We start from the raw sequence: 25,383 nt of genomic DNA, 5'->3' as shown, positions 1-25,383 counted from the left end.
ATCAGATACATGATCAGCCCTTAATCTTACAAGAGCTCTAGTGGGTGTGGGGCTTTGGAAAGGGCATTGCTTTCGTGTAATCATTTTTAAATCTCTGGGTTAGAGACAGGTCTTAAGTGTTCAGCGGGTAAATCATCCGCTGTTTTTCTGCAGGCAGATTGCAGGAATCTGACAAAAGACGTAGTGAGTTGAAGGACTGCAATGACATGCTAAGCGAGCTGTTTTGCATTTCTTGGTAGAAGTCTAGTACAGGGCTTAATCAACCCATCGTTACTAATTAGTACATTGGTATAATCATTACACAGAGACATGAACAAATTATGACCTGTACTTACATTGGCTCCCCGATAGTTGTATAATTGATTTTCAAATCATCTCTCCCTAAAATCATTCTTTTTGTGCAAATTTTAGGAAATGTATGATGCATGACCTTGTACTTATTGATACAGTTTATTACATCTTTGTATTTGAATTTTGTTGTTTTTACATCCTCCAGGTTTTTATCCTTTATTCTCACTTCATCTGCCATGTCTAAGTTTATTTTCTTTTATAAAGTACTGATGATGAAATGTGCCATATAAATACAGATTTTTTATAACAACAACGACAACAACATGTCTTGCTTCAAGCTGAGCAGATTAGGGCCATCTATTTAGTTTTTTGTACTTGCCATTATGGCCTTTAAGGGCTTCCATAGCTGTCTGAAGAGGACAGATAACTCTTCCATTTTTTTCCTTTCTACTGGAGCTTTATCAGTGTTTGGACCTAATGTGAGATTGAATTTAATATTGTAACGTCTCACAAACATACAACCAAAACAAGGAATATGAAATTAATAACTCCAAAATTTATCACTATAAATAAATACAAACGAACACATGCTTGTCACTGGAGGGGCTGAATTGCAGCGCCTCTGAAGAAAGCTAATCAGAGCTGATCAGCAACAGGTGTGTCACCTGCATGAGAGGCTTCTTCAGACGCAGTGTGTGGCACAGGTAGCATTTCCTGTTGGTGACTGATGCAATGGGAGCTATGTGGGCCTTCTTCATTTGTGTCCTGACTGTTTGGCTTGCCAAAGGTATTCACATTTCATTCTATTTCAAGCTTCTGTTTTGAAAAAATTAATGGAGTACAGAAACTGTAAGAGTAAGTTTACATAATTTGAGGCAAAAACTTGACATACTACAGGATGCTTTGGCACAACTTGATATGTGAAACTTTAGTTGTGACTGGTCTGTGATATATCGTGCCCTCAAACGGCATGAACACTTGATTAACAGCAAGTGTGCTATCCATAGGCTCTTGTTTGCCAGTTGGTGGGACAAATAAAAGAAATGAGCATGTGCCTCAGAGGAAGATGGAAGGTAAGAACATTTGTGCCCAAATCCTTTTTGTGAGCTACTTTCTGACACTAACATAATTTCCTTTTGTACAAAAGACTCGTCTCCCAATGAGCTCTCATTAAAGAAGGCCATTGCACTTCTCCAGTCAATGGAGTCCATGTTGGGGGAGCAAGAAGCTAAAGAAGGTGAGCAGGTTCAGCAAAATCCTACTGGTAGAATGTGTGTGGAGCCTTCCTATTAGCCTCATAATGAGAGCCCTTTTTTTCACTTTAATGCATTTGTTTGGTGTTGCAACAAAATGCCTAACTTTAACTATATCACCATACAATGTCAAGTATACAGCTGCTTTGACACATGGATACACTGAGGGCCAAATGTTCTGTTGGACTGGTTTTCAATTGGCTGTGAATTTTACAGCAGTGTGTCAATGTTGAGAACATCACTGAATTACTTTCACTTGAATTGTTTTTGTTAATCAGCTCTTTCACTTTCAGTACAACTGGAAACCAATGATGTGGAAGTTGAGTCATCAGTTAGCCACGTGAAACCTGTACAGCTCAAAACTGAGAAGGATGTCCCTGTAGGCACGGCCGTGGACAGCGGCACCTTCACTTTCACCTTCACCTTCCCCTTCGGCGGCGGCACCTTCAGCGGCACCTTCCCCGCAGGCGGCAGCGCGAGCACCAGCGGCAACAACAATGGCGGCTGCAGGGTGGCCGACGACCGTGGCAGCAGATATGACAGCTACATCTCCGCCGGACACGGCGGTAGCAACAGCGACATCTCCGCCGGCAACAGCTACATCTCCGCTGGCCACGGCGGTAGCAACAGCGACATCTCCACCGGCAACAGTTGGGGCAACGGCGGCATCTCCGCCGGCAACGGCGGTAGCAACAGCGGCATCTCCGCCGGCAACAGCGGCATCTCCGCCGGCAACGGCGGTAGCAACAGCGGCATCTCCACTGGCAACAGTTGGGGCAACGGCTACATCTCCGCCGGCAACGGCGGGGGCAACAGCGGCATATACAGTGCGAGCGACAGCAGCTACATCAACGGCAGCCACAGTGCGAGCGACAGCAGCTACATCAACGGCAGCCACAGTGCGGGCGACAGCAGCTACATCAACGGCAGCCACAGTGCGGGCGACAGCAGCTAGCTACATCAACGGCAGCCACAGTGCGGGCGACAGCAGCTACATCAACGGCAGCCACAGTGCGGGCGACAGCAGCTACATCAACGGCAGCCACAGTGCGGGCGACAGCAGCTACATCAACGGCAGCCACAGTGCGAGCGACAGCAGCTACATCAACGGCAGCCACAGTGCGGGCGACAGCAGCTACATCAACGGCAGCCACAGTGCGGGCGACAGCAGCTACATCAACGGCAGCACAGCCGATGGCGGCATCTTTGCAGTTCCTATACATAAAGACTCCCTTCCTGAAGCCGCAGGGAGAGGACACCTGAAGGTTGGGCAAAAGCTGCAGAACAAGGCAAATGCAGAGTCATCCTAGCTTTAGATCTTGGGATCCCAGAACTGATCACAAAGATATTTCTGTATGTCCCAAGTTTTCTCTGCTTTAAATAAAACTCTTAAATGATATGTTTACTTATTTCTTTTCCAGATATGGGTTTTGGAATAGATTATAAAACATTAGGCCTACTGGGTTTTCGTTCAAAGAAAATGAAACTTGGTTTTGTTGGTGCAAACACTGAGACCTTATGGCCAGTTATATTAAACAGTGTTGTCAGGGTAAGTCAACAGTCTTTCATCTGCCATGTCCGAGTTTCATTTATAAAATGCTAATTATCAAATGTTCAGTATAAATATGGATTTTTCATAACATGTCCTACTTCAAGCTGAGCAGATCAGAGGGGTATTGCACAAAAGTAGAATAAAGAAATCCAGGATAATTGAGCAAGCCCGACTTGACCTAGTCTGCTCGGCTTATCCTGGCTTAATTGGTTGCACGTTTGCCGAGCCAGGATGAAAAGGCGCAGCTATGTCAAGCCAGGTGTAGATAGTCGGGATAAGTGCGTGTTGACGGCACACTTAAATAGACCTCGCGATCGCTCACAGAATCACCAATGGGAACATGGATAAGTCGCGCTTCATATTTCATAGCCGCTGAACAACAGCTCATGATGGAGTTCTATGAAGATGTGAAAGACATAAGGAAAAAAAGGCAATACCAGTGTCATAAAGAAGGGGAGAAAGCCTGACAGACAATAGTGGACCGGCTTAATGCCCAAGTAGTTAAAAACTCTATAATTATACAGTGCTCCAGTGGAACTATCATAATTAGGCTACAATTAAAGAAGTTACTTTGAAAGTCCACTAATCAACTGTTGTATACTTTGCTTTAAATGTGGCAAGTAGAGGAGCATGTTACTGGGGAAATGTAGAGTATGATTAAGTGCAAACAATCATCCACAATGTGTGTCATTTAATCTATTTTTCTCATGTTGCATTTTATTTATTTTATCCTTCTATCCTTCATAAAGAACAAACTTGTCTGGACATAAAAGGACCTGGCGGCAAGTTAAGACTAAATACAAGAACATTTTGCAGGCTGGTAAGTGACTTTAAAGTAGATAACGGTGAACAAATGAGGTGAATAGGTGTCTGCTGACATATTGAATGTCTGTATGACTGTAGCAGTTAATGGCACAGGGGGCGGCCCACCGAGCCAGGATATGACCCCAGCAGAGGAGCTGGGACTCCATTTAAATAAAGGGAGGCCAGTGATGGAGGGGATCCAGGGAGGGACAGTAACAGACTCTGTCCCAGCCACAGAAACTGTCCGCTTCATTCAAGGTACATATTGTAGTCGTACTGCACATGGAACACAATCCAATAAATATATTTATATATTATACTGTCTGACTTTGGATTTCCTTACAGTGTCTGGGAGCCACCAGAATACGGTCCGGTTAGTACATTGTAGGGCTGCACGATTCTGGAAAAAATGTGAACCACGATTTTTTTTGCTTAGAATTGAGATCACGATTCTCTGGCACGATTTTTTTCACAAAATGTTTATTGCACTGATGAACTTGAACAAAACAAAAAAAAACATTGTAGTATGGCAGAGGCATACTACTATGCCTCTGCCAAAGCAATGTTTTTTTTTGTTTTGTTAGTTCTATCATTGGATAATAAATGATTTTTACAAAAGTAAAAAAAAATTAGTCTCCAAGATGAGAGGGCATCCTCTAATACCTCATGTTGTACAGTGTTTATTGGGGCCGTAGCTTTGGCTAGGTGATATGTGATAGCTGCTGTGATCGGCTTTCTAAAACGGAGGCATAATATTCTTCCTTTTCCAAAAGCCGCCTCAGAGGTGACGTGACGTGAAGCCCGAAGTTGGGCTGCAAACAGTTGACAACAAATTTGTCTTCAAAATAAGAGCTTTACATTGCACCCCATTGGAGTTTAGAACTGGGTTCTTAGCGGGGGGCTTTTAATTTGAAAGTAGCGACCGTTCCTAGCTTGTCGCTACAACAACAAGCTAGCAGTCGAGGCGGAAATAAGTGTACCGTCCGAGGCAGCAAATCGGCGGACCAAAACAGACCCCCAATTTGCCGCCCTCTGTCTAAAACCGCGGACCTAGCCGTCAATAGGACGGGCAGATTGGCGGCTTGCTGCCTTGTCTAAAAACGGCTTCTCACACTCCTTCCAAACACTCAACTGCAGGTGGGCTTCCGCCACTGAATCACGTGTTGTAAAGACGCTTTACCACAGGTTGAGGGAGGAGGCAGCGGCCGTGCTGCGTTTGGGGGCGCTTCAAAAAATCCGGGAGGAAAATAGGAGCATTTGTTTGTGATTCGGCTCGAGATATAAAATGCTTCAGAATCGCTGTGTGTAGAAATGAGATCACGTGTATGTGTGAATCGAGATCGCGATTTTTTAACGATTTTTTGTGCAGCCCTAGTACATTGTATTCAAATCACAGGCTTGGTATGTTCTGTGAAATCTTAATTTAAGTTCTCTCAATACATGTATGTATATGGCAGGGGGAAGTCACATCTGCAGCTGCAGAATGCACTTCTGCAGATAAGGAGACTGTCACTGGACTCCAGAAGGCTTGAGGTATGTCAATTTCATGGAAATATCCTGCTTATTTAGCCCATAAAGTATGAAGCCAGTGATGTGGTGCTAATAGAAAATATATGTGTAACAGGACCCAGATGCTGCACATTCTCCTAAGCAGCCTGGTAACATTGTGAGTATTGGCTAAAGTAGATCTACATTATGCACAAATCCTGCTGTGCTAATTGACATTTCTTTTACAGACTTCACAAACTGTCAGAAGACTGTATGCAAAGCACCTGGAGAAACCGATAGAGCTGGCAGACATTAAAATCAAATTGAAGAAGAGAAAGCTCCAAGAAATGGAGCTGGAGCTTGAGATTAAACGCCGGACACTCAGGAAACTGGACCTGGAAATCCAGAAACTGGAAAGAGAAGTGAGTATTTTAGTGCACACAGTAACCATAACTGCAATACAGTGTTTTAATCTTTGTTGCTTTTGCTCTGTTGCTGTGTGCATGGTTGTAGAGTATACAATCAGTAGATTCTGAATGAGCATTTGGGGGTCTGTAAATGTTACCTATGGTTAAGTGTTTATTTTTATGAAAAATTAATTTGACAAAAAGGCATTCAAAATGCAGAGGTGTAACTGTTGGCACAACAAGTTCTGAGCATAAATGAGATGAAACGTATGTAGCCACTCCTCCTCCTCTAGATCCTCTATCAGCTCTATACAAAACGTAATCAACAAGTTTGATTTCATTATCTGAAATATTACTGTGAAGCCAAGGTTCAGGTAAAGTGAGCACACTGGGTTTATTGTAGGCAATCCATGCTTTTAGGAGGTCGATTTTGGATGGTAGGCTCCTAATATTAAGACGAATAATGTGTAAACCTTTTTCTGTATTCATAATTCAAAAATAATTATATACAGATTCGTATACTCATTCAAATGTGTATACAAACACCAAGCAGTTCAATTAATACATCACAGGTACTGATAGGGTGTGTAGTACGGGGATGGTGGTGAGGGGGAGATGGTGACTTGGGAGAGGGGAGAGCCATGATCACACAAACAAACACATTCACACACATATAACACAATCTAACAGATCTCCTAAACAGAGACATAATAAGCTTTGTCTAGTCTACCAATTAACAGAAACTGTGAGAATAATTTCAAGGATTTCAATAATCATAAGGAGAGCGAAATCAAGGTTTCTCACTTCTTGTACTTATATTACTAGGCCTTGACAAAATTTCTTTCTTTTTTTTTCCGTTCCATGGGCCAAATAAGAACAAACAAGCAAAAGGAAACAGAAATAACTTTCTTCCGCCGGTAAATATTAACAAAGGAGCTTTACAGCAGTTCATTGCAACACTGTGCTTTACGTGCCCAAACACACGGCAGACGGCAAACAAAAATCACCATGGTAACAAGCACCCGGTAGCAAGGCGATCATCTTAATAATGATTAGGATGCTTTATCAGTTACCAAACAAAAAAAACATCATTACAATGAGAAGAGAAGGAAGAAACATCAGAAAAGGACCTCACCCAGAGGATTATGGCGATGACATGTCATCACAGAGAAATGTCTCAACGTCGTCAGGGCAGCGAAACATTCTGGATTTACCGTTGATTATGACTTTCAGTGTGGCAGGGTACAGGAGAGAGTATTTAATGTTCAGTTCACAAAGTTTTTTCTTTATTTTGTTGAACTCACGCCGTTTCTGGAGGACCAGTTTTGGTAATTTGTCTGCGTGTGGAAGGAGAACAGTGAGCCTGCTCGATAACTGGCAGCGACGTGAAGTTTTCTTCACAAAGGAGCAGTGGAATGAGTTTATTCATAAACTCCAGCATGTTATTACCCTCGGCCTGCTCAGGAACATTAAGAAAACGCAGATTATGGGATCGACTTCTATTTTCCAGGTCCTCCATCTTCTCCTTCAGGTAGGAATTATCCTTCTCAAGCGTGGAGGCGAGCTTTCTCAGGTCAGTCACAGTATCTTCATTTGCACTGACACGTTGTTTTAACTCTGTGACATGTTCTGCAATCGTTGACATGCGATTATGTATAGTGTTAAGACTTGTTTGCATTATGTCCATTTTAGAGTCAAAATGAAATGTCCTTTTTCATTTCTTGAATGGCCTCCCAAATTGTTTGGTTGGAGACGGCGTGTTCCATTGTTCAGAAAGAGATTGTCTTTTCCAGTTAAAGCAATGGGTGACGCCGATGCTGGATTTACTATTCAACTATTTAATATAAGACGTTATAATGTCCAAAGATAGGATTCAAGATAAGGCCTTGGCAATTAGATAGAAAGGCAGACTAGACTATAGCTCGTACTCACGGCAGCTCCGCTGCTGCGGCCATTTGTTCTCAGCTCCTGAGAACAAATGTTACTTACTGTTATCTTACTACAAGCAGTTCAAGCATTTTGTCATTAGCCGAAGTAGTGGACAACTTAACATTTTGGTCATGGCTCAAGTTTATACGTCAGCGGATCACCAGAATCCTCGTCCTGCGTAGCCACTTCTGCCAGGACTCACAGACTGGCAACGTGAATTTGGTTTGGCGAATTTGGCGTTATGTGAATGACAGGGGACATGCTCATGTGAAGGGGGAACAAAATCCAGCGACTTTGCTCACAAGAGGGTCATTATGTTTTACGTGCCCAGTCATGCCTATAAAATCTGCTAATGGGTTGGCACACGCGCACACAGACTGCGGCCATGCGTTCAATCCCAGTGTAGGTCACCATCACCCATGAAAGGCTGATGAGTAAACATAGGTGCAGAGCAGAATACGATTCAAAAATATGTTTATTTCTGTAATCATTACTAATGAAACCATTGCAGCTTTCATTGTATCGCATACACCACAGGGTTGTCTGAGGTATCATTTCTTGGTAGTAGTCTTTGTCTCTTTGCAGTCTATGTTTGATGTCAAATCCAAACCCACAGAAAGTCCCAAAAACTTTACAGGGCTTCATCAACCCATCGTTGGTAGCCGTTTTTAGACAGAGCACCAAGCTGCCAATTTGACCGTCCTTTTGGCGGCTCGGCCCGCGGTTTTAGACAGAGGGCGGCAAAGTGGGGGTCTGTTTTGGTCCGCCGATTTTCCGCCTCGGAGGGTACACTTATTTCCGCCTCGCCTGCTATCTAAAAACGAGGTGGAAATGTGCCGGCCTCTGCGTGAGGTGAGCGGAGGTGTCAGTGACCTGCAGTGTTGTGCAACCCACAGCCGGGGAGTTTTAAAACCAAGAAACAGCTGATCACAGCAGTCAGTCCATCATTTAATCCGCAGACATTAAGATGAACAACTGGACAGCCGCTGAGATCCAGGAGACGCTAGCATCTCCTCGGTCTCTGTAGCTGTTTGGTTGTGTTGGCTTGTTGTTGTGTCGGCAGGCTAAGGACGGTCACTACTTTCAAATTAAAAGCCCCCCCCGCTAAGAACCCAGTTCTAAACTCCAATGGGGTGCAATGTAAAGCTCTTATTTTGAAGACAAATTCTATGTCACTGTTCACAGCCCAACTTCGAGCTTCACGTCACATCACATGTTCACGCCTACCTCAGAGGCGGCTTTTGGGAAAGGAGGAAAATTATGCCTTGGTTTTAGAAAGACAAGCTGGCACATTGTCGTCCTTACCTTGGAGCAAATGTGCCGCCTTTTCTATCTAAAAAGGGCTACTAATTAGTACATTGGTACAATCATTACACAAAGGCATGAACAAATTATGACCTGTGCTTACCGCTCTACATTGGCTCCCCGATAGTTGTATAATTGATTTGATCAAATTGTCTCTCCCTAAAATCTTTCTTTTTGTGCAAACTTTAGGAAATGTATGCATGACCTTGTACTAATTGATACAGTTTATTACATCTTTGTATTTCAATTCTATTGTTTTTACATCCTCCATGTTATTATTCTTTATTCTCACTTCATCTGCCATGTCTGAGTTTCTTTTCTTGTATAAAATACTAATTATGAAATGTTCCATATAAAACAGATCTTTCATAACACCAACGACAACAACATATCCTGCATCACGCTTAGCAGATTAGGGCCGTCTGTTTTGTTTTTTGTACTTGCCATCATCCAAATTATGGCCTTTAAGGGCTTCCATAGCTGTCTGAGGAGGACAGATAACTCTTCCATTTTTTTCCTTTCTGCTGGAGCTTTATCAGTGTTTGGACCTGATGTTAGATTGAATTTAATATTGTAATGTCTCATAAACATACAACCAAATCAAGGAACATGCAATTAATAAATCCAAAATGTATCACTATAAATAAATACAAACGAACACATGCTTGTCACAGGAGGGGCTGAACTGCAGCGCCTCTGAAGAAAGCTAATCAGAGCTGATCAGCAACAGGTGTGTCACCTGCATGAGAGGCTTTTTCAGATGCAGTGTGTGGCACAGGTAGCATTTCCTGTTGGTGACTGATGCAATGGGAGCTATGTGGGCCTTCTTCATTTGTGTCCTGACTGTTTGGCTTGCCAAAGGTATTCACATTTCATTCTATTTCAAGCTTCTGTTTTGAAAAAATTAATGGAGTACAGAAACTGTAAGAGTAAGTTTACATAATTTCAGGCAAAAACTTGACATACTACAGGATGCTTTGGCACAACTTGATATGTGAAACTTTAGTTGTGACTGGTCTGTGATATATCGTGCCCTCAAACGGCATGAACACTTGATTAACAGCAAGTGTGCTATCCATAGGCTCTTGTTTGCCAGTTGGTGGGACAAATAAAAGAAATGAGCATGTGCCTCAGAGGAAGATGGAAGGTAAGAACATTTGTGCCCAAATCCTTTTTGTGAGCTACTTTCTGACACTAACATAATTTCCTTTTGTACAAAAGACTCGTCTCCCAATGAGCTCTCAATAAAGAAGGCCATTGCACTTCTCCAGTCAATGGAGTCCATGTTGGGGGAGCAAGAAGCTAAAGAAGGTGAGCAGGTTCAGCAAAATCCTACTGGTAGAATGTGTGTGGAGCCTTATTCCTATTAGCCTCATAATGAGAGCCCTTTTTTTTCACTTTAATGCATTTGTTTGGTGTTGCAACAAAATGCCTAACTTTAACTATCACCATACAATGTCAAGTATACAGCTGCTTTGACACATGGATACACTGAGGGCCAAATGTTCTGTTGGACTGGTTTTCAATTGGCTGTGAATTTTACAGCAGTGTGTCAATGTTGAGAACATCACTGAATTCCTTTCACTTGAATTGTTTTTGTTAATCAGCTCTTTCACTTTCAGTACAACTGGAAACCAATGATGTGGAAGTTGAGTCATCAGTTAGCCACGTGAAACCTGTACAGCTGAAAACTGAGAAAGATGTCCCTGTAGGCACGGCCGTGGACAGCGGCACCTTCACTTTCACCGTCACCTTCCCCTTCGGCGGCGGCACCTTCAGCGGCACCTTCCCCGCAGGCGGCAGCGCGAGCACCAGCGGCAACAACAATGGCGGCCGCAGGGTGGCCGACGACCGTGGCAGCAGATATGACAGCTACATCTCCGCCGGCCACGGCGGTAGCAACAGCGACATCTCCGCCGGCAACAGCTACATCTCCGCTGGCCACGGCGGTAGCAACAGCGACATCTCCACCGGCAACAGTTGGGGCAACGGCTACATCTCTGCCGGCAACGGCGGTAGCAACAGCGGCATCTCCGCCGGCAACGGCTACATCTCCGCTGGCCACGGCGGTAGCAACAGCGACATCACCGCCGGCAACAGCTACATCTCCGCTGGCCACGGCGGTAGCAACAGCGACATCTCCACCGGCAACAGTTGGGGCAACGGCTACATCTCTGCCGGCAACGGCGGTAGCAACAGCGGCATCTCCGCCGGCAACAGCGGCATCTCCGCCGGCAACGGCGGTAGCAACAGCGACATCTCCATCGGCAACAGTTGGGGCAACGGCTACATCTCCGCCGGCAACGGCGGGGGCAACAGCGGCAGCCACAGTGCGGACGACAGCAGCTACATCAACGGCAGCCACAGTGCGGGCGACAGCAGCTACATCAACGGCAGCCACAGTGCGGGCGACAGCAGCTACATCAACGGCAGCCACAGTGCGGGCGACAGCAGCTACATCAACGGCAGCCACAGTGCGGGCGACAGCAGCTACATCAACGGCAGCCACAGTGCGGGCGACAGCAGCTACATCAACGGCAGCCACAGTGCGGGCGACAGCAGCTACATCAACGGCAGCCACAGTGCGGGCGACAGCAGCTACATCAACGGCAGCCACAGTGCGGGCGACAGCAGCTACATCAACGGCAGCCACAGTGCGGGCGACAGCAGCTACATCAACGGCAGCCACAGTGCGGGCGACAGCAGCTACATCAACGGCAGCCACAGTGCGGGCGACAGCAGCTACATCAACGGCAGCACAGCCGATGGCGGCATCTTTGCAGTTCCTTTACATAAAGACTCCCTTCCTGAAGCCGCAGGGAGAGGACACCTGAAGGTTGGGCAAAAGCTGCAGAACAAAGCAAATGCAGAGTCATCCTAGCTATAGATCTTGGGATCCCAGAACTGATCACAAAGAAGATATTTCTGTATGTCCGAAGTTTTCTCTGCTTTAAATAAAACTCTTAAATGATATGTTTACTTATTTCTTTTCCAGATATGGGTTTTGGAATAGATTATAAAACATTAGGCCTACTGGGTTTTCGTTCAAAGAAAATGAAACTTGGTTTTGGTGCAAACACTGAGACCTTATGGCCAGTTATATTAAAACGGTGTTGTCAGGGTAACTCAACAGTCTTTCATCTGCCATGTCCGAGTTTCATTTATAAAATGCTAATTATCAAATGTTCAATATAAATATGGATTTTTCATAACGACATGTCCTACTTCAAGCTGAGCAGATCAGAGGGGTATTGCACAAAAGTAGAATAAAGAAATCCAGGATAATTGAGCAAGCCCGACTTGACCTAGTCTGCTCGGCTTATCCTGGCTTAATTGGTTGCACGTTTGCCGAGCCAGGATGAAAAGGCGCAGCTATGTCAAGCCAGGTGTAGATAGTCGGGATAAGTGCGTGTTGAGGGCACACTTAAATAGACCTCGCGATCGCTCACAGAATCACCGATGGGAACATGGATAAGTCGCGCTTCATATTTCATAGCCGCTGAACAACAGCTCATGATGGAGTTCTATGAAGAGGTGAAAGACATCAGAAAAAAAGGCAATACCAGTGCCATAAAGAAAGGGAGAAAGCCTGACAGACAATAGTGGACTGGCTTAATGCCCAAGTAGTTAAAAACTCTATAATTATACAGTGCTCCAGTGGAACTGTCATAATTGGGCTACAATTAAAGGAGTTACTTTGAAAGTCCACTAATCAACTGTTGTACACTTTGCTTTAAATGTGGCAAGTAGAGGTGCATGTTACTGGGGAAATGTAGAGTATGATTAAGTGCAAACAATCATCCACAATGTGTGTCATTTAATCTATTTTTCTCATGTTGCATTTTTATCTATTTTATCCTTCTATCCTTCATAAAGAACAAACTTGTCTGGACATAAAAGGACCTGGCAGCAAGTTAAGACTAAATACAAGAACATTTTGCAGGCTGGTAAGTGACTTTAAAGTAGATAACGGTGAACAAATGAGGTGAATAGGTGTCTGCTGACATATTGAATGTCTGTATGACTGTAGCAGTTAATGGCACAGGGGGCGGCCCACCGAGCCAGGATATGACCCCAGCAGAGGAGCTGGGACTCCATTTAAATAAAGGGAGGCCAGTGATGGAGGGGATCCAGGGAGGGACAGTAACAGACTCTGTCCCAGCCACAGAAACTGTCCGCTTCATTCAAGGTACATATTGTAGTCGTACTGCACATGGAACACAATCCAATAAATATATTATACTGTCTGACTTTGGATTTCCTTACAGTGTCTGGGAGCCACCAGAATACGGTCCGGTTAGTACATTGTATTCAAATCACAGGCTTGGTATGTTCTGTGAAATCTTAATTCAAGTTCTCTCAATACATGTATGTATATGGCAGGGGGAAGTCACATCTGCAGCTGCAGAATGCACTTCTGCAGATAAGGAGACTGTCACTGGACTCCAGAAGGCTTGAGGTATGTCAATTTCATGGAAATATCCTGCTTATTTAGCCCATAAAGTATGAAGCCAGTGATGTGGTGCTAATAGAAAATATATGTGTAACAGGACCCAGATGCTGCACATTCTCCTAAGCAGCCTGGTAACATTGTGAGTATTGGCTAAAGTAGATCTACATTATGCACAAATCCTGCTGTGCTAATCGACATTTCTTTTACAGACTTCACAAACTGTCAGAAGACTGTATGCAAAGCACCTGGAGAAACCGATAGAGCTGGCAGACATTAAAATCAAATTGAAGAAGAGAAAGCTCCAAGAAATGGAGCTGGAGCTTGAGATTAAACGCCGGACACTCAGGAAACTGGACCTGGAAATCCAGAAACTGGAAAGAGAAGTGAGTATTTTAGTGCACACAGTAACCATAACTGCAATACAGTGTTTTAATCTTTGTTGCTTTTGCTCTCTCTATTCCAGGATCCAAGCAACCAAGAAAAATGACTGCCAAACAAACCCTCAGGTGGTGCAGGCACTGAAACTGAGATTTCAGAAGGCCGAAGGTGGTCTCGATTCGAGCCCTTGTCTTGCTGTGTGCATGGTTGTAGGCCTGCTGTGGTTGGATTTGTGGGCTCCGCATGGGGAGTCAAGAGGAATGACTCGCAGGCATAGCCTTTGTCTCCCAGCAGCACACTAGAGAATTCGCCCGATAATGCAAGATATCATTTAGAAAACTACACGGCAGAGTTAAACACTCATGATGTCCAAGGTGCTTACAGTACAAATAAAATGTGTGGCTTACCTTGGGAAAGTCTCTCGTAAATTGGACTAGCCCGATAGGCTCTGGAGTCATGCACCGAGCCAGGACACTTTGCCTCTAAATTGCTGACAAGGCAGTCAGCATCACAGATCATCTGAAATGTGAAGTTGAATCTCTCTCATGTTCTCCTGAGGATCATTTGATCCTGATGTGTGTGTAATCCACTGCACCAATGATGTCAGGGAAAGCTGTAACAAAAAATAGTGCGTATCCAACTGTGACTGATCAAATTAGAAACTAATAGTTGCACATTGAAATTGAGGTTACCTGCAATCTTGTAAAACTCCTCCTTGATGTAGAGGTGTCTTCTGTGGCCAGGGAAGGTGATGAATATGTTGATGAATGACTTCAGCGCCAGACAAACACGTCTTATTGTGCGGCAAATTGTTCCTTTATTGAGGTTCGCTGCATCCCCAACAGAATAAAGGAAGCTGCCACTTGCAAAAAATCTCAATGTAACACAGACCATCCGTAGTACAGTGAGAGCATGGCTGTCTATATTTCTATCTACCTACATATATCTATATATATATATCTATATCTATATATATATATATCTCTCTCTCTATATATATATATACATAGAGAGACAGATATCTCTCTCTCTCTCTCTCTCTCTCTCTCGATATATATATATATATATATATATATCCCTCGTCACAGATTTAATTGAAAACACCTTTGCAACTTCATCAGCTGTGTTTTGTAATCTCAATTACTGCAATGAAACATATTTATAAAACCTCTGATGGCAATTTGACAAGCAGTCTTCATTAGCATAGCAATATGACACTTGGCCCGAGTAAGAATACTACCACTTGAATCAATATGAAAAGACTGTTGCAATTACAAACAGCCAACAGATTTTAATGAAATGAAAAATGACAATATATATGTAATATTTTAATGCAGGATAATTAAAATGATGCAACATACTTAGAAAGACCATGGACATGCTGTAAAACACATGAATTCCCCACAGGATTGACAGTGGAAATATAGGTGAATCTCTAGGATTAATCTAGGCCTGGCTGTTAGCCTGGTCTGGAGCAGGCTAGCTGCAGAGAATAAATCACCATAGTAACTTGGTTGGGTTAAGTTTGACCTGCTTTCATGCAACCGACTTGAGGCTAAATTCACCCAGGATAACCAACAAATCCCGGCTAAATCCCTTATCTTGGTTTTGTGAAACTGTCTGTTTTGTTTTGTAGGCGTAAACAACTAATTCTATAGTTTCCCTATGCTCACATTGAAGGTGGTAAAATGCTATGAATTATTTAATTTATTTATTTAATTATTTGAAGGATAGTCCCTTAAGATGAATCATCTTGTTTTCAAGGGAGTCCTTAACATGTATACAGCCAATAATAAAACAAAAAATTCAGCATGACATTACATTACAGGACATACAGGAGTAAGACAGAACATTACAACAAAACAATACATTACAAGACGATAACATCCACACAATACACTCTTGAGCCAACCGTTCCCTGCCCCCCCAGTCCATCTAGATTCACATTTATACATGAGTGGTATTATATACCACTCTCATTATATACCCATCATCATATCCAGTACATTCATAAATTCAGTGTCAGTGAGATGTATTGTATGCACAGTTCACCAAAGATCGAAATTATCATCAGTAATTTGTTAGAAACAAGAACAGGGTTTTTGTAGATGAATAAAAAGGGATTTCCTAAAGAGATGAAAAGAAGTGATAGATTTTAGAAAATTAGGTAAGGTTTTCCAATCTGATGGAGCTTTAAATTGAAAGGAAAGTCAACCAATTTCCTTCTGAATTCTCGGAACAATGAAAAACAACTGTCAGTGTGGCGTAAGTAGTGCTGTGACCTATAGGGGGTCAAATATTGTTTTAAGAATGGGGGGTATTTATAATAAATACATTTGAAAATAAACTGCAGCCAATGAAACTGCCTTCTGAACTCTGGTGTTAACCAATTTAGAGAATGATACATAGTGCAGTGATGAGTTCTGTATGGACATCTTAATATAAATCTACAGAGGTTGTTATAAGTGACTTTGAGGGAGGACAAGTTGGTTTCTGAAGTGTTCTGATATACAATATCTGCATAATCGAGTATAGGAAGAATAAGATGTGTGACAATCTTTTTCCTAATCTGTAGGGTGAAACAGTTTATTGAACGTTACAGAAGACCCGAGCTGAAGTTTATTTTCTTGATAACTGAGTCAATATGTACTTTAAAGGTAAGTTGAGAATCGAGCCAGACACCAAGATATTTGAAACGATCTATTACTTCAAGAGGAGTACCATCGGGATAATTAATGGACAGTTTAGCAGAATGTAAAAGTTTCTGTCTAGTACCAAATAACATATTATATGACTTCTTCTTATTGAGTAAAAGTTTGTTGGTTGAAAACCATTTCTGTATGTAATCAAAATGTAACTGTAATATTGACTGGATTTGAGTAATATTGGATCCAGAGGTGTACATGACAGTATCATCCGCATAATGATGAATTTGACAATCAGAACAAACTTGTGGTAAGTCATTGATAAAGATGCTGAAGTGGACCTAAGGAAGAACCTTGGGGGATACCCTTTTCCATTAACATAAAGTCTGACTGTGTGCCATGAAGAGAGACACATTGGTATCTATGATGAAGGTAGGAGTTGAACCAGAGCAATGAGCTCTCAGAGAGTCCTATGGCATGGGGCTTATCGAGGAGGAGATAGTGGTCAACCATGTCAAAAGCCTTGGTAAGATCTATGAAAATTGCACCTGTGAGCATGTTGTTGTCTGAGGAGGATGTTATGTCATTAGTGAATTTAAGGAGAGCCGTTGTTGAAAAATGTGATCTGAAACTGGATTGATAAGGGGATAAAATGTCAAACTCATTAATATAATGAGAAAGTTCATTAAAAACTAATTTTTCAAATTTGACTACACAATTTATTATGGAAATGGGTCTATAGTTATTAAAGTCATGAGAGTCGCCACCTTCATGTAAAGGTGTGATTCTGGAACATTTCCAACTTGAGGGAACAACACAGGTATCAATTGACATATTAAATAGATCAGACAAGGGATACGACAAAATGTGAGAGGCAATTTTTACAAACTTAATTTCAAGGCCATCCGGACCAGCTCCACTGGTAGAGTTAAGTCCATCTATGACTCGTTGTACATCCAGTGGACTTATTTTCCTAAAGGAGAAGGAGTGACTGCAATTGACACTATTTGATGCTACATTTCAAGAAGGGCTAAAGGAATGAGAGCTACAGATCTTGGAGAAATGTTGGATAAAGGCATTCGCAATTGTTGAAGGATCGTTCACAATTTCGTTATTAATTTTCAGATGAGTAGTGTAATCTTTTGAAGACTTACTCATTATGCTATTAATTGTATTCCAGAATTGTTTTGGGTTTTTAAAATCATTAATGAGTGAGTCTTTATAGTAGCTGGATTTTGCATTCCTAGTTTTAGTTGTACAGATGTTTCTTAGTTGTTTATATGCATTCCAGTCACCTAAATCTTTTGTGGAACGATATTTCTGCCAGGCCTTATCCCTTTGTCTGAATAAACCTAATAAGTCAGCATTTATCCATGGTAGGTGTCTGCCCTTAACTTTCCTTATTGTCCAGGGGCATGTTTATTAATAACATTAGTAAATTCTGTGTAAAAATAATCCCAAGCATCGTTAACAAAAGGTATTAGTTCTATCCCATTTTAGTGCACTTACATCGTCAATAAATTGTTCAACATTGATATATTTTATTTTTCTTACTTTTATACACTTTGGTGGAAGACGAGGAAGTTTAATTTTCCAAACACAGAAAATAATTGAATGGTCACTTAAGCTGTCAGGTAATACCCCTGATTTTATAATTCGATCAGGATGAGTGACAAGTATCCAGTCTAAGAGTGTTGAAGATGTTCTATCAACTCTTGTTGGTTCAGCGATAATTTGCGTAAGGTTTATGCTGCTAAATAAATGTTTATCTCTGAGGGATACACGTTCCAACCAATTTTTATTAAAATCACCAAGTACAATCATTTCTCCTGGTCGATCTATGGAGTTGATGGTGGAGAGTATACAATCAGTAGATTCTGAATGAGCATTTGGGGGTCTGTAAATGTTACCTATGGTTAAGTGTTTACTTTTATGAAAAATTAATTTGACAAAAAGGCATTCAAAATGCAGAGGTGTAACTGTTGGCACAACAAGTTCTGAGCATAAATGAGATGAAATGTATGTAGCCACTCCTCCTCCTCTAGATCCTCTATCAGCTCTATACAAAACGTAATCAACAAGTTTGATTTCATTATCTGAAATATTACTGTGAAGCCAAGGTTCAGGTAAAGTGAGCACACTGGGTTTATTGTAGGCAATCCATGCTTTTAGGAGGTCGATTTTGGATGGTAGGCTCCTAATATTAAGATGAATAATGTGTAAACCTTTTTCTGTATTCATAATTCAAAAATAATTATATACAGATTCGTATACTCATGCAAATGTGTATACAAACACCAAGCAGTTCAATTAATACATCACAGGTACTGATAGGGTGTGTAGTACGGGGATGGTGGTGAGGGGGAGATGGTGACTTGGGAGAGGGGAGAGCCATGATCACACAAACAAACACATTCACACACATATAACACAATCTAACAGATCTCCTAAACAGAGACATAATTTGTCTAGTCTACCAATTAACAGAAACTGTGAGAATAATTTCAAGGATTTCAATAATCATAAGGAGAGCGAAATCAAGGTTTCTCACTTCTTGTACTTATATTACTAGGCCTTGACAAAATGTCTTTCTTTTTTTTTCCGTTCCATGGGCCAAATAAGAACAAACAAGCAAAAGGAAACAGAAATAACTTTCTTCCGCCGGTAAATATTAACAAAGGAGCTTTACAGTAGTTCATTGCAACACTGTGCTTTACGTGCCAAAACACACGGCAGACGGCAAACAAAAATCACCATGGTAACAAGCACCCGGTAGCAAGGCGATCATCTTAATAATGATTAGGATGCTTTATCAGTTACCAAACAAAAAAAAACATCATTACAATGAGAAGAGAAGGAAGAAACATCAGAAAAGGACCTCACCCAAAGGATTATGGCGATGACATGTCATCACGGAGAAATGTCTCAACGTCGTCAGGGCAGCGAAACAGTCCGGATTTACCGTTGATTATGACTTTCAGTGTGGCAGGGTACAGGAGAGAGTATTTAATGTTCAGTTCACAAAGTTTTTTCTTTATGTTGTTGAACTCACGCCGTTTCTGGAGGACCCCAGCGCTGTAGTCGGGGTAGATATGGATGGTGCACCCTCTAAAGAAAAGTTCCCTTTTCGCCTGGGCAAGTCGAAGGAGCTTCACTTTATCCTGGAGTAGGTGGAATTTGACCAAAATTGGCCTCGGACCAGTTTTCTTCACCAAGGAGCAGTGGAATGAGTTTATTCATAAACTCCAGCATGTTACTACCCTCGGCCTGCTCAGGAACATTAAGAAAACGCAGATTATGGGATCGACTACTATTTTCCAGGTCCTCGATCTTCTCCTTCAGGTAGGAATTATCCTTCTCAAGCGTGGAGGCGAGCTTTCTCAGGTCAGTCACAGTATCTTCATTTGCACTGACACGTTGCTCTAACTCTGTGACATGTTCTGCAATCGTTGACATGCGATTATGTATAGTGTTAAGACTTGTTTGCATTATGTCCATTTTAGAGTCAAAATGAGAAAGCATGTCCTTTTTCATTTCTTGAATGGCCTCCCAAATTGTTTGGTTGGAGACGGCGTATTCCATTGTTCAGAAAGAGATTGTCTTTTCCAGTTAAAGCAATCGGTGACGCCGATGCTGGATTTACTATTCAACTATTCAATATAAGACGTTATAATGTCCAAAGATAGGATTCAAGATAAGGCCTTGGCAATTAGATAGAAAGGCAGACTAGACTATAGCTTGTACTCACGGCAGCTCCGCCGCTGCGGCCATTTGTTCTCAGCTCCTGAGAACAAATGTTACTTACTATTATCTTACTACAAGCAGTTCAAGCATTTTGTCATTAGCCGAAGTAGTGGACAACTTAACATTTTGGTCATGGCTCAAGTTTATACGTCAACGGATCACCAGAATCCTCGTCCTGCGTAGCCACTTCTGCAAGCACTCACAGACTGGCAACGTGAATTTGGTTTGGCGAATTTGGCGTTATGTGAATGACAGGGGACATACTCGTGAAGGGGAAACAAAATCCAGCGACTTTGCTCACAAGAGGGTCATTGTCCAGTCATGCCTATAAAATCTGCTCATGGGTTGGCACACGCGCACGCAGACTGCGGCCATGCGTTCAATCCCAGTGTAGGTCACCATCACCCATGAAAGGCTGATGAGTAAACATAGGTGCAGAGCAGAATACGATTCAAAAATATGTTTATTTCTGTAATCATTACTAATGAAACCATTGCAGCTTTCATTGTATCGCATACACCACAGGATTATCTGAGGTATCATTTCTTGGTAGTAGTCTTTGTCTCTTTGCAGTTGATGTTTGATGTCAAATCCAAACCCACAGAAAGTCCCAAAAACTTTACAGGGCTTCATCAACCCATCGTTGGTAGCCGTTTTTAAACAGAGCACCAAGCCGCCAATTTGACCGTCTTTTTGGTGGCTCGGCCCGCGGTTTTAGACAGAGGGCGGCAAAGTGGGGGTCTGTTTTGGTCCGCCGATTTTCCGCCTCGGAGGGTACACTTATTTCCGCCTCGCCTGCTATCTAAAAACGAGGTGGAAATGTGCCGGCCTCTGCGTGAGGTGGGCGGAGGTGTCAGTGACCTGCAGTGTTGTGCGACCCACAGCCGGGGAGTTTTAAAACCAAGAAACAGCTGATCACAGCAGTCAGTCCATCATTTAATCCGCGGACATTAAGATGAACAATTGGACAGCTGCTGAGATCCAGGAGACGCTAGCATCTCCTCGGTCTCTGTAGCTGTTTGGTTGTGTTGGCTTGTTGTTGTGTTGGCAGGCTAAGGACGGTCACTACTTTTAAAAGCCCCCCCCCGCTAAGAACCCAGTTCTAAACTCCAATGGGGTGCAATGTAAAGCTCTTATTTTGAAGACAAATTCTATGTCACTGTTCACAGCCCAACTTCGAGCTTCATGTCACGTCACATGTTCACGCCTACCTCAGAGGCGGCTTTTGGAAAAGGAGGAATATTATGCCTTGGTTTTAGAAAGACAGGCCGGCACATTGTCGTCCTTACCTTGGAGCAAATGTGCCGCCTTTTCTATCTAAAAAGGGCTACTAATTAGTACATTGGTACAATTATTACACAAAGGCATGAACAAATTATGACCTGTGCTTACCGCTCTACATTGGCTCCCCGATAGTTGTATAATTGATTTGATCAAATTGTCTCTCCCTAAAATCTTTCTTTTTGTGCAAACTTTAGGAAATGTATGCATGACCTTGTACTAATTGATACAGTTTATTACATCTTTGTATTTCAATTCTATTGTTTTTACATCCTCCATGTTATTATTCTTTATTCTCACTTCATCTGCCATGTCTGAGTTTCTTTTCTTTTATAAAATACTAATTATGAAATGTTCCATATGAAAACAGATCTTTCATAACACCAATGACAACAACATATCCTACATCACGCTTAGCAGATTAGGGCCGTCTATTTTGTTTATTGTAGTTGCCATCAAACAAACACATGCTTGTCACAGGAGGGGCTGAACTGCAGCGCCTCTGAAGAAAGCTAATCAGAGCTGAAAAGCAACAGGTGTGTCACCTGCATGAGAGGCTTTTTCAGACGCAGTGTGTGGCACAGGTAGCATTTCCTGTTGGTGACTGATGCAATGGGAGCAATGTGGGCCTTCTTCATTTGTGTCCTGACTGTTTGGCTAGCCAAAGGTATTCACATTTCATTCTATTTCAAGCTTCTGTTTTGAAAAAATTAATGGAGTACAGAAACTGTAAGAGTAAGTTTACATAATTTCAGGCAAAAACTTGACATACTACAGGATGCTTTGGCACAACTTGATATGTGAAACTTTAGTTGTGACTGGTCTGTGATATATCGTGCCCTCAAACGGCATGAACACTTGATTAACAGCAAGTGTGCTATCCATAGGCTCTTGTTTGCCAGTTGGTGGGACAAATAAAAGAAATGAGCATGTGCCTCAGAGGAAGATGGAAGGTAAGAACATTTGTGCCCAAATCCTTTTTGTGAGCTATTTTCTGACACTAACATAATTTCCTTTTGTACAAAGGATTTGTCCCCCAATGAGCTCTCATTAAAGAAGGCCATTGGACTTCTCCAGTCAATGGAGTCCATGTTGGGGGAGCAAGAAGCTAAAGAAGATGAGCAGGTTCAGGAAAATCCTACTGGTAGAATGTGTGTGGCAGTGGCAGCTGGCCAATAGGGTGCGCTAGGATGGAAAGTAGGGGTGTCGCATTCATTTTAACAATGATTTGATTGGTATCACGATTCGTGGTTGCCAATACGATTTAAAGAGCGACCTTGGTTCATTTAAAACGATACGATCCGATATGATTCAGTGACTTGAAATCGATTCAGTAACTTTTTAGCCAAAAATTCAACCAGTGTGACTGTGACATAAATATCTGGATTCTGGACAGTACAGGTGAAGTTTTCTTAGATCCCTGTTTCTTGTAAGGGAATCAGGTTTAAATTTAACATGGATATGAACAAGAATTAATGGCAAATGTATTTACACTTTTTTTTTTTTTTTTTTTTTTTTTTTTTTTTTTTTTTTTTTTTTTTTTTTATTAGAATGAAGTGCAACCAGGAGGTCACCTTTTCTGCTCTCATTTTCAATATAGAGAGTACAGCAAATGCAACCAACATTTCTTCAGGTTGAATTAACAGTAGGTCTACCTGCTACTTGTGCTGTTTACAACATAAAAAGAGTACATTAGTAATACCAAAAACGGAGTGCAATTGACATTCTGCAGAGCTGACGTTACCTCACGCTGCTGCTGCAGCAGTAACGCTGCAAGAGGTACCTGGACGGTCGGCGTTGTGTGAAATCCCATGTAGTAGGTGGTTGGAGAGATTAGTGTTGCTGTGTTTTTTTTTTTTTTTTTTAATTTTAATTTTTTTTACTTGGCTTTTACATATTCTACAAACGAGCGGCTTAATTAGGACATCTTTGCAAAAGCCAGTGTTTCCACACACACTCGCCATCTGCCATGCTGTGTTTTGTTGTTCCAAGATTTGCGCCACTGCTGGCACATGCCGATGACGTCACAGACAGGCAGACTGAATCGAGTAATGTTTAACATTTCTTTATCGTTGAAGGTTCTAAAAAAACACACAACCTTAAAGTTTGCCGTGCTTAAATCCAATGTGCAATTTCCTAGTATCGATGGACTCGATTCTTTACCATTTCAAATGATTTTTAATCGATATGTTGCTTGGAAGGCCAACTTGGTGAGCACAGATCGATGTATTTGGATCGTAGGAATATAAATAGATTTATCGATGTAGTAGATGAATCGTTACACTCCTAATGGAAAGTGTTTGTTTTTTTAAAATGTATTTTTTATTTTTTCCTAATCGTTTAAAATGAATAATTACTGCTCTTTCTACAAATGTGTTTTTTTTTTTTTTTTTTTAATTATCAATAAGGTGCCAAATGTATACATAATTTGCGTCCACGGTCATTTCCTCCTTTCCTGGGGTGAGATAAAAGTTGCCCCAGGACTGCAGCTGCTCAGCCAATGGTAGACTGTTGCTGAGACAAATGAACACATAGCAACGGATAATCTAGCCAATTGGCGTCATCAAATTTGATAAGCTTGGGGCGATGAAAATATCACTCAATTCCTTCCACTTGAATTGTTTTCAATAATCAGCTCTTTCACTTTCAGTACAACTGGAAACCAATGATGTGGAAGCTGAGTCATCAGTTAGCCACATGACACCTGTACAGCTCAAAACTGAGAAAGATGTCCCTGTAGGCACGGCCGTGGACAGCAGCACCTACACCTTCACCTTTAGTGGCACCTTCCCCGCAGGTGGCAGTGCGAGCACCAGCAGCCGCATCAGCAACACCCCCAGTGCGACTGACAACGGCGGCGGCAGCTTGTTCAGCGACAGATTCCCCGGCACCTTCATCCCTGGCATCTTCATCCCCGGCATCTTCAACGGCGGCATTTCCAACGGCGGCGGCGTCTTTGCCAGCAACGGCGGCGTCTTTGCCGGCAACGCCGGCGCCTTTGCCAGCCCCGGCAACGCCGGCGCCTTTGCCAGCCCCGGCAACGCCGGCGTCTTTGCCGGCCCCGGCATCGGCGGCATCGTTGCCGGAAATGGCGGCAGCAATTTCCTCCACGCCGGTCTCAGCAACTTTGAAGCCGGTCGCGCCAGCAGCTACAACAACGGCGGCAGCAGCAGCGAGGCCGATGGTCACGGCAGCCATGATGCGGCCAATGGCAGCGGCATCATCGCCAGCAACAACAGCATCTTCGCAGATCCTTTACACAAAGGCTCCCTTCCTGAAGCTGGAGGGAGAGGGCACCTGAAGGTGGGGCAAAAGCTGCAGAACAAGGCAAAGGCGGAGTCATCCTAGCTTTAGATCTTGGGATCCCATAATTGATCAAAAACTCCTGTGACCACACCGATGTGGAATCGTGCAAGAGTTCAGTTGAAGATATTCCTGTACATCAAAGTTTTCTCTGCTTTAAATAAAACTCTTAACTGATATGTTTACTTATTTCTTCTTTCCTGGATATGGGCTTTGGAATGGGTTAAACATTACTGGGTATTTGTGCACAGCAAGTGGAACTTGGTTTTGTTTGTGCAAACATTTTGAGACCTTATGGCCACGGTTATATCATTAAAAACATTGTTCCCATAAAAGGTGGGCCAAGTGGGTTAAATATGCCGGTCTTGATCAGACAGAAGTACGAATTGGGTGACCTTACAATGCTGTTACTTACTCTTATTTTATTTTTCTGAATGTTTTGTTGGACCTAAGGATTAATCTGTATCACTCACACTTTATGTCAAAACTGCCTGGTAACATTTCTTTATTTGCTCTTTTATATAGATCTATCGTTCCCAGTTAGTTCAAA

The 25,383-nt window shown here is 42.4% G+C and overlaps 3 protein-coding genes and 1 long non-coding RNA gene across 8 annotated transcripts; all 4 read left to right on the top strand.

Annotated features, from left to right (window-relative positions):
- The first annotated feature begins 920 nt into the window (after window positions 1–920).
- On the top strand, window positions 921–2,943 carry LOC115573120 (keratin, type I cytoskeletal 10-like). 2 transcript variants are annotated; one of them, XM_030403760.1, is made up of 6 exons: window positions 921–1,078; window positions 1,299–1,364; window positions 1,439–1,528; window positions 1,838–2,391; window positions 2,612–2,683; window positions 2,720–2,943. In XM_030403760.1, the coding sequence occupies exons 1-6, from the start codon at window positions 1,024–1,026 to the stop codon at window positions 2,852–2,854; spliced, it is 972 nt and encodes a 323-aa protein (XP_030259620.1). In that variant the 5' UTR covers window positions 921–1,023; the 3' UTR covers window positions 2,855–2,943. The 2 variants fall into 2 exon arrangements, with proteins under 2 accessions (XP_030259620.1, XP_030259619.1); XM_030403759.1 differs by having other exon boundaries at window positions 922–1,078; window positions 2,612–2,943.
- A 6,793-nt stretch (window positions 2,944–9,736) lies between these two features.
- On the top strand, window positions 9,737–12,002 carry LOC115573119 (keratin, type I cytoskeletal 9-like). Of its 3 annotated transcripts, XM_030403757.1 has the most exons (5): window positions 9,737–9,890; window positions 10,111–10,176; window positions 10,251–10,340; window positions 10,652–11,739; window positions 11,776–12,002. In XM_030403757.1, the coding sequence occupies exons 1-5, from the start codon at window positions 9,836–9,838 to the stop codon at window positions 11,908–11,910; spliced, it is 1,434 nt and encodes a 477-aa protein (XP_030259617.1). In that variant the 5' UTR covers window positions 9,737–9,835; the 3' UTR covers window positions 11,911–12,002. The 3 variants fall into 3 exon arrangements, with proteins under 3 accessions (XP_030259617.1, XP_030259616.1, XP_030259618.1); XM_030403756.1 differs by having other exon boundaries at window positions 10,652–12,002; XM_030403758.1 differs by lacking the exon at window positions 10,251–10,340 and having other exon boundaries at window positions 10,652–12,002.
- Window positions 12,003–22,040: 10,038 nt separating this feature from the next.
- LOC115572110 (uncharacterized PE-PGRS family protein PE_PGRS20-like) lies at window positions 22,041–25,012 on the top strand. 2 transcript variants are annotated; one of them, XM_030401926.1, is made up of 4 exons: window positions 22,041–22,197; window positions 22,418–22,483; window positions 24,181–24,499; window positions 24,548–25,012. In XM_030401926.1, the coding sequence occupies exons 1-4, from the start codon at window positions 22,143–22,145 to the stop codon at window positions 24,876–24,878; spliced, it is 771 nt and encodes a 256-aa protein (XP_030257786.1). In that variant the 5' UTR covers window positions 22,041–22,142; the 3' UTR covers window positions 24,879–25,012. The 2 variants fall into 2 exon arrangements, with proteins under 2 accessions (XP_030257786.1, XP_030257785.1); XM_030401925.1 differs by having other exon boundaries at window positions 24,181–25,012.
- Window positions 22,554–23,856, top strand: LOC115572111 (uncharacterized). Its single transcript, XR_003982022.1, has 2 exons — window positions 22,554–22,655; window positions 23,081–23,856. It is a non-coding gene; the product is annotated as an uncharacterized LOC115572111 (long non-coding RNA).
- Window positions 25,013–25,383: the final 371 nt, after the last annotated feature.

Source organism: Sparus aurata, chromosome 21 (assembly GCF_900880675.1).
Source record: "Sparus aurata chromosome 21, fSpaAur1.1, whole genome shotgun sequence".
In the NCBI taxonomy this organism is placed as follows: Eukaryota; Metazoa; Chordata; class Actinopteri; order Spariformes; family Sparidae; genus Sparus; species Sparus aurata.
Note: the sequence above shows the minus strand (reverse complement) of the source record. Positions and strands in the feature narration are given on the sequence as shown.

Bases quoted from the DNA above. Each gene is read 5' to 3' on its own strand.
- LOC115573120 (XM_030403759.1), top strand. From the start codon at position 1,024: ATGGGAGCTATGTGGGCCTTCTTCATTTGTGTCCTGACTGTTTGGCTT. The intron at 1,079-1,298 runs GTATTCACATTT...TGCTATCCATAG, and splicing joins GACTGTTTGGCTTGCCAAAG to GCTCTTGTTTGCCAGTTGGT. The intron at 1,365-1,438 runs GTAAGAACATTT...TTTGTACAAAAG, and splicing joins GCCTCAGAGGAAGATGGAAG to ACTCGTCTCCCAATGAGCTC.
- LOC115573119 (XM_030403756.1), top strand. From the start codon at position 9,836: ATGGGAGCTATGTGGGCCTTCTTCATTTGTGTCCTGACTGTTTGGCTT. The intron at 9,891-10,110 runs GTATTCACATTT...TGCTATCCATAG, and splicing joins GACTGTTTGGCTTGCCAAAG to GCTCTTGTTTGCCAGTTGGT. The intron at 10,177-10,250 runs GTAAGAACATTT...TTTGTACAAAAG, and splicing joins GCCTCAGAGGAAGATGGAAG to ACTCGTCTCCCAATGAGCTC.
- LOC115572110 (XM_030401925.1), top strand. From the start codon at position 22,143: ATGGGAGCAATGTGGGCCTTCTTCATTTGTGTCCTGACTGTTTGGCTA. The intron at 22,198-22,417 runs GTATTCACATTT...TGCTATCCATAG, and splicing joins GACTGTTTGGCTAGCCAAAG to GCTCTTGTTTGCCAGTTGGT. The intron at 22,484-24,180 runs GTAAGAACATTT...TTTCACTTTCAG, and splicing joins GCCTCAGAGGAAGATGGAAG to TACAACTGGAAACCAATGAT.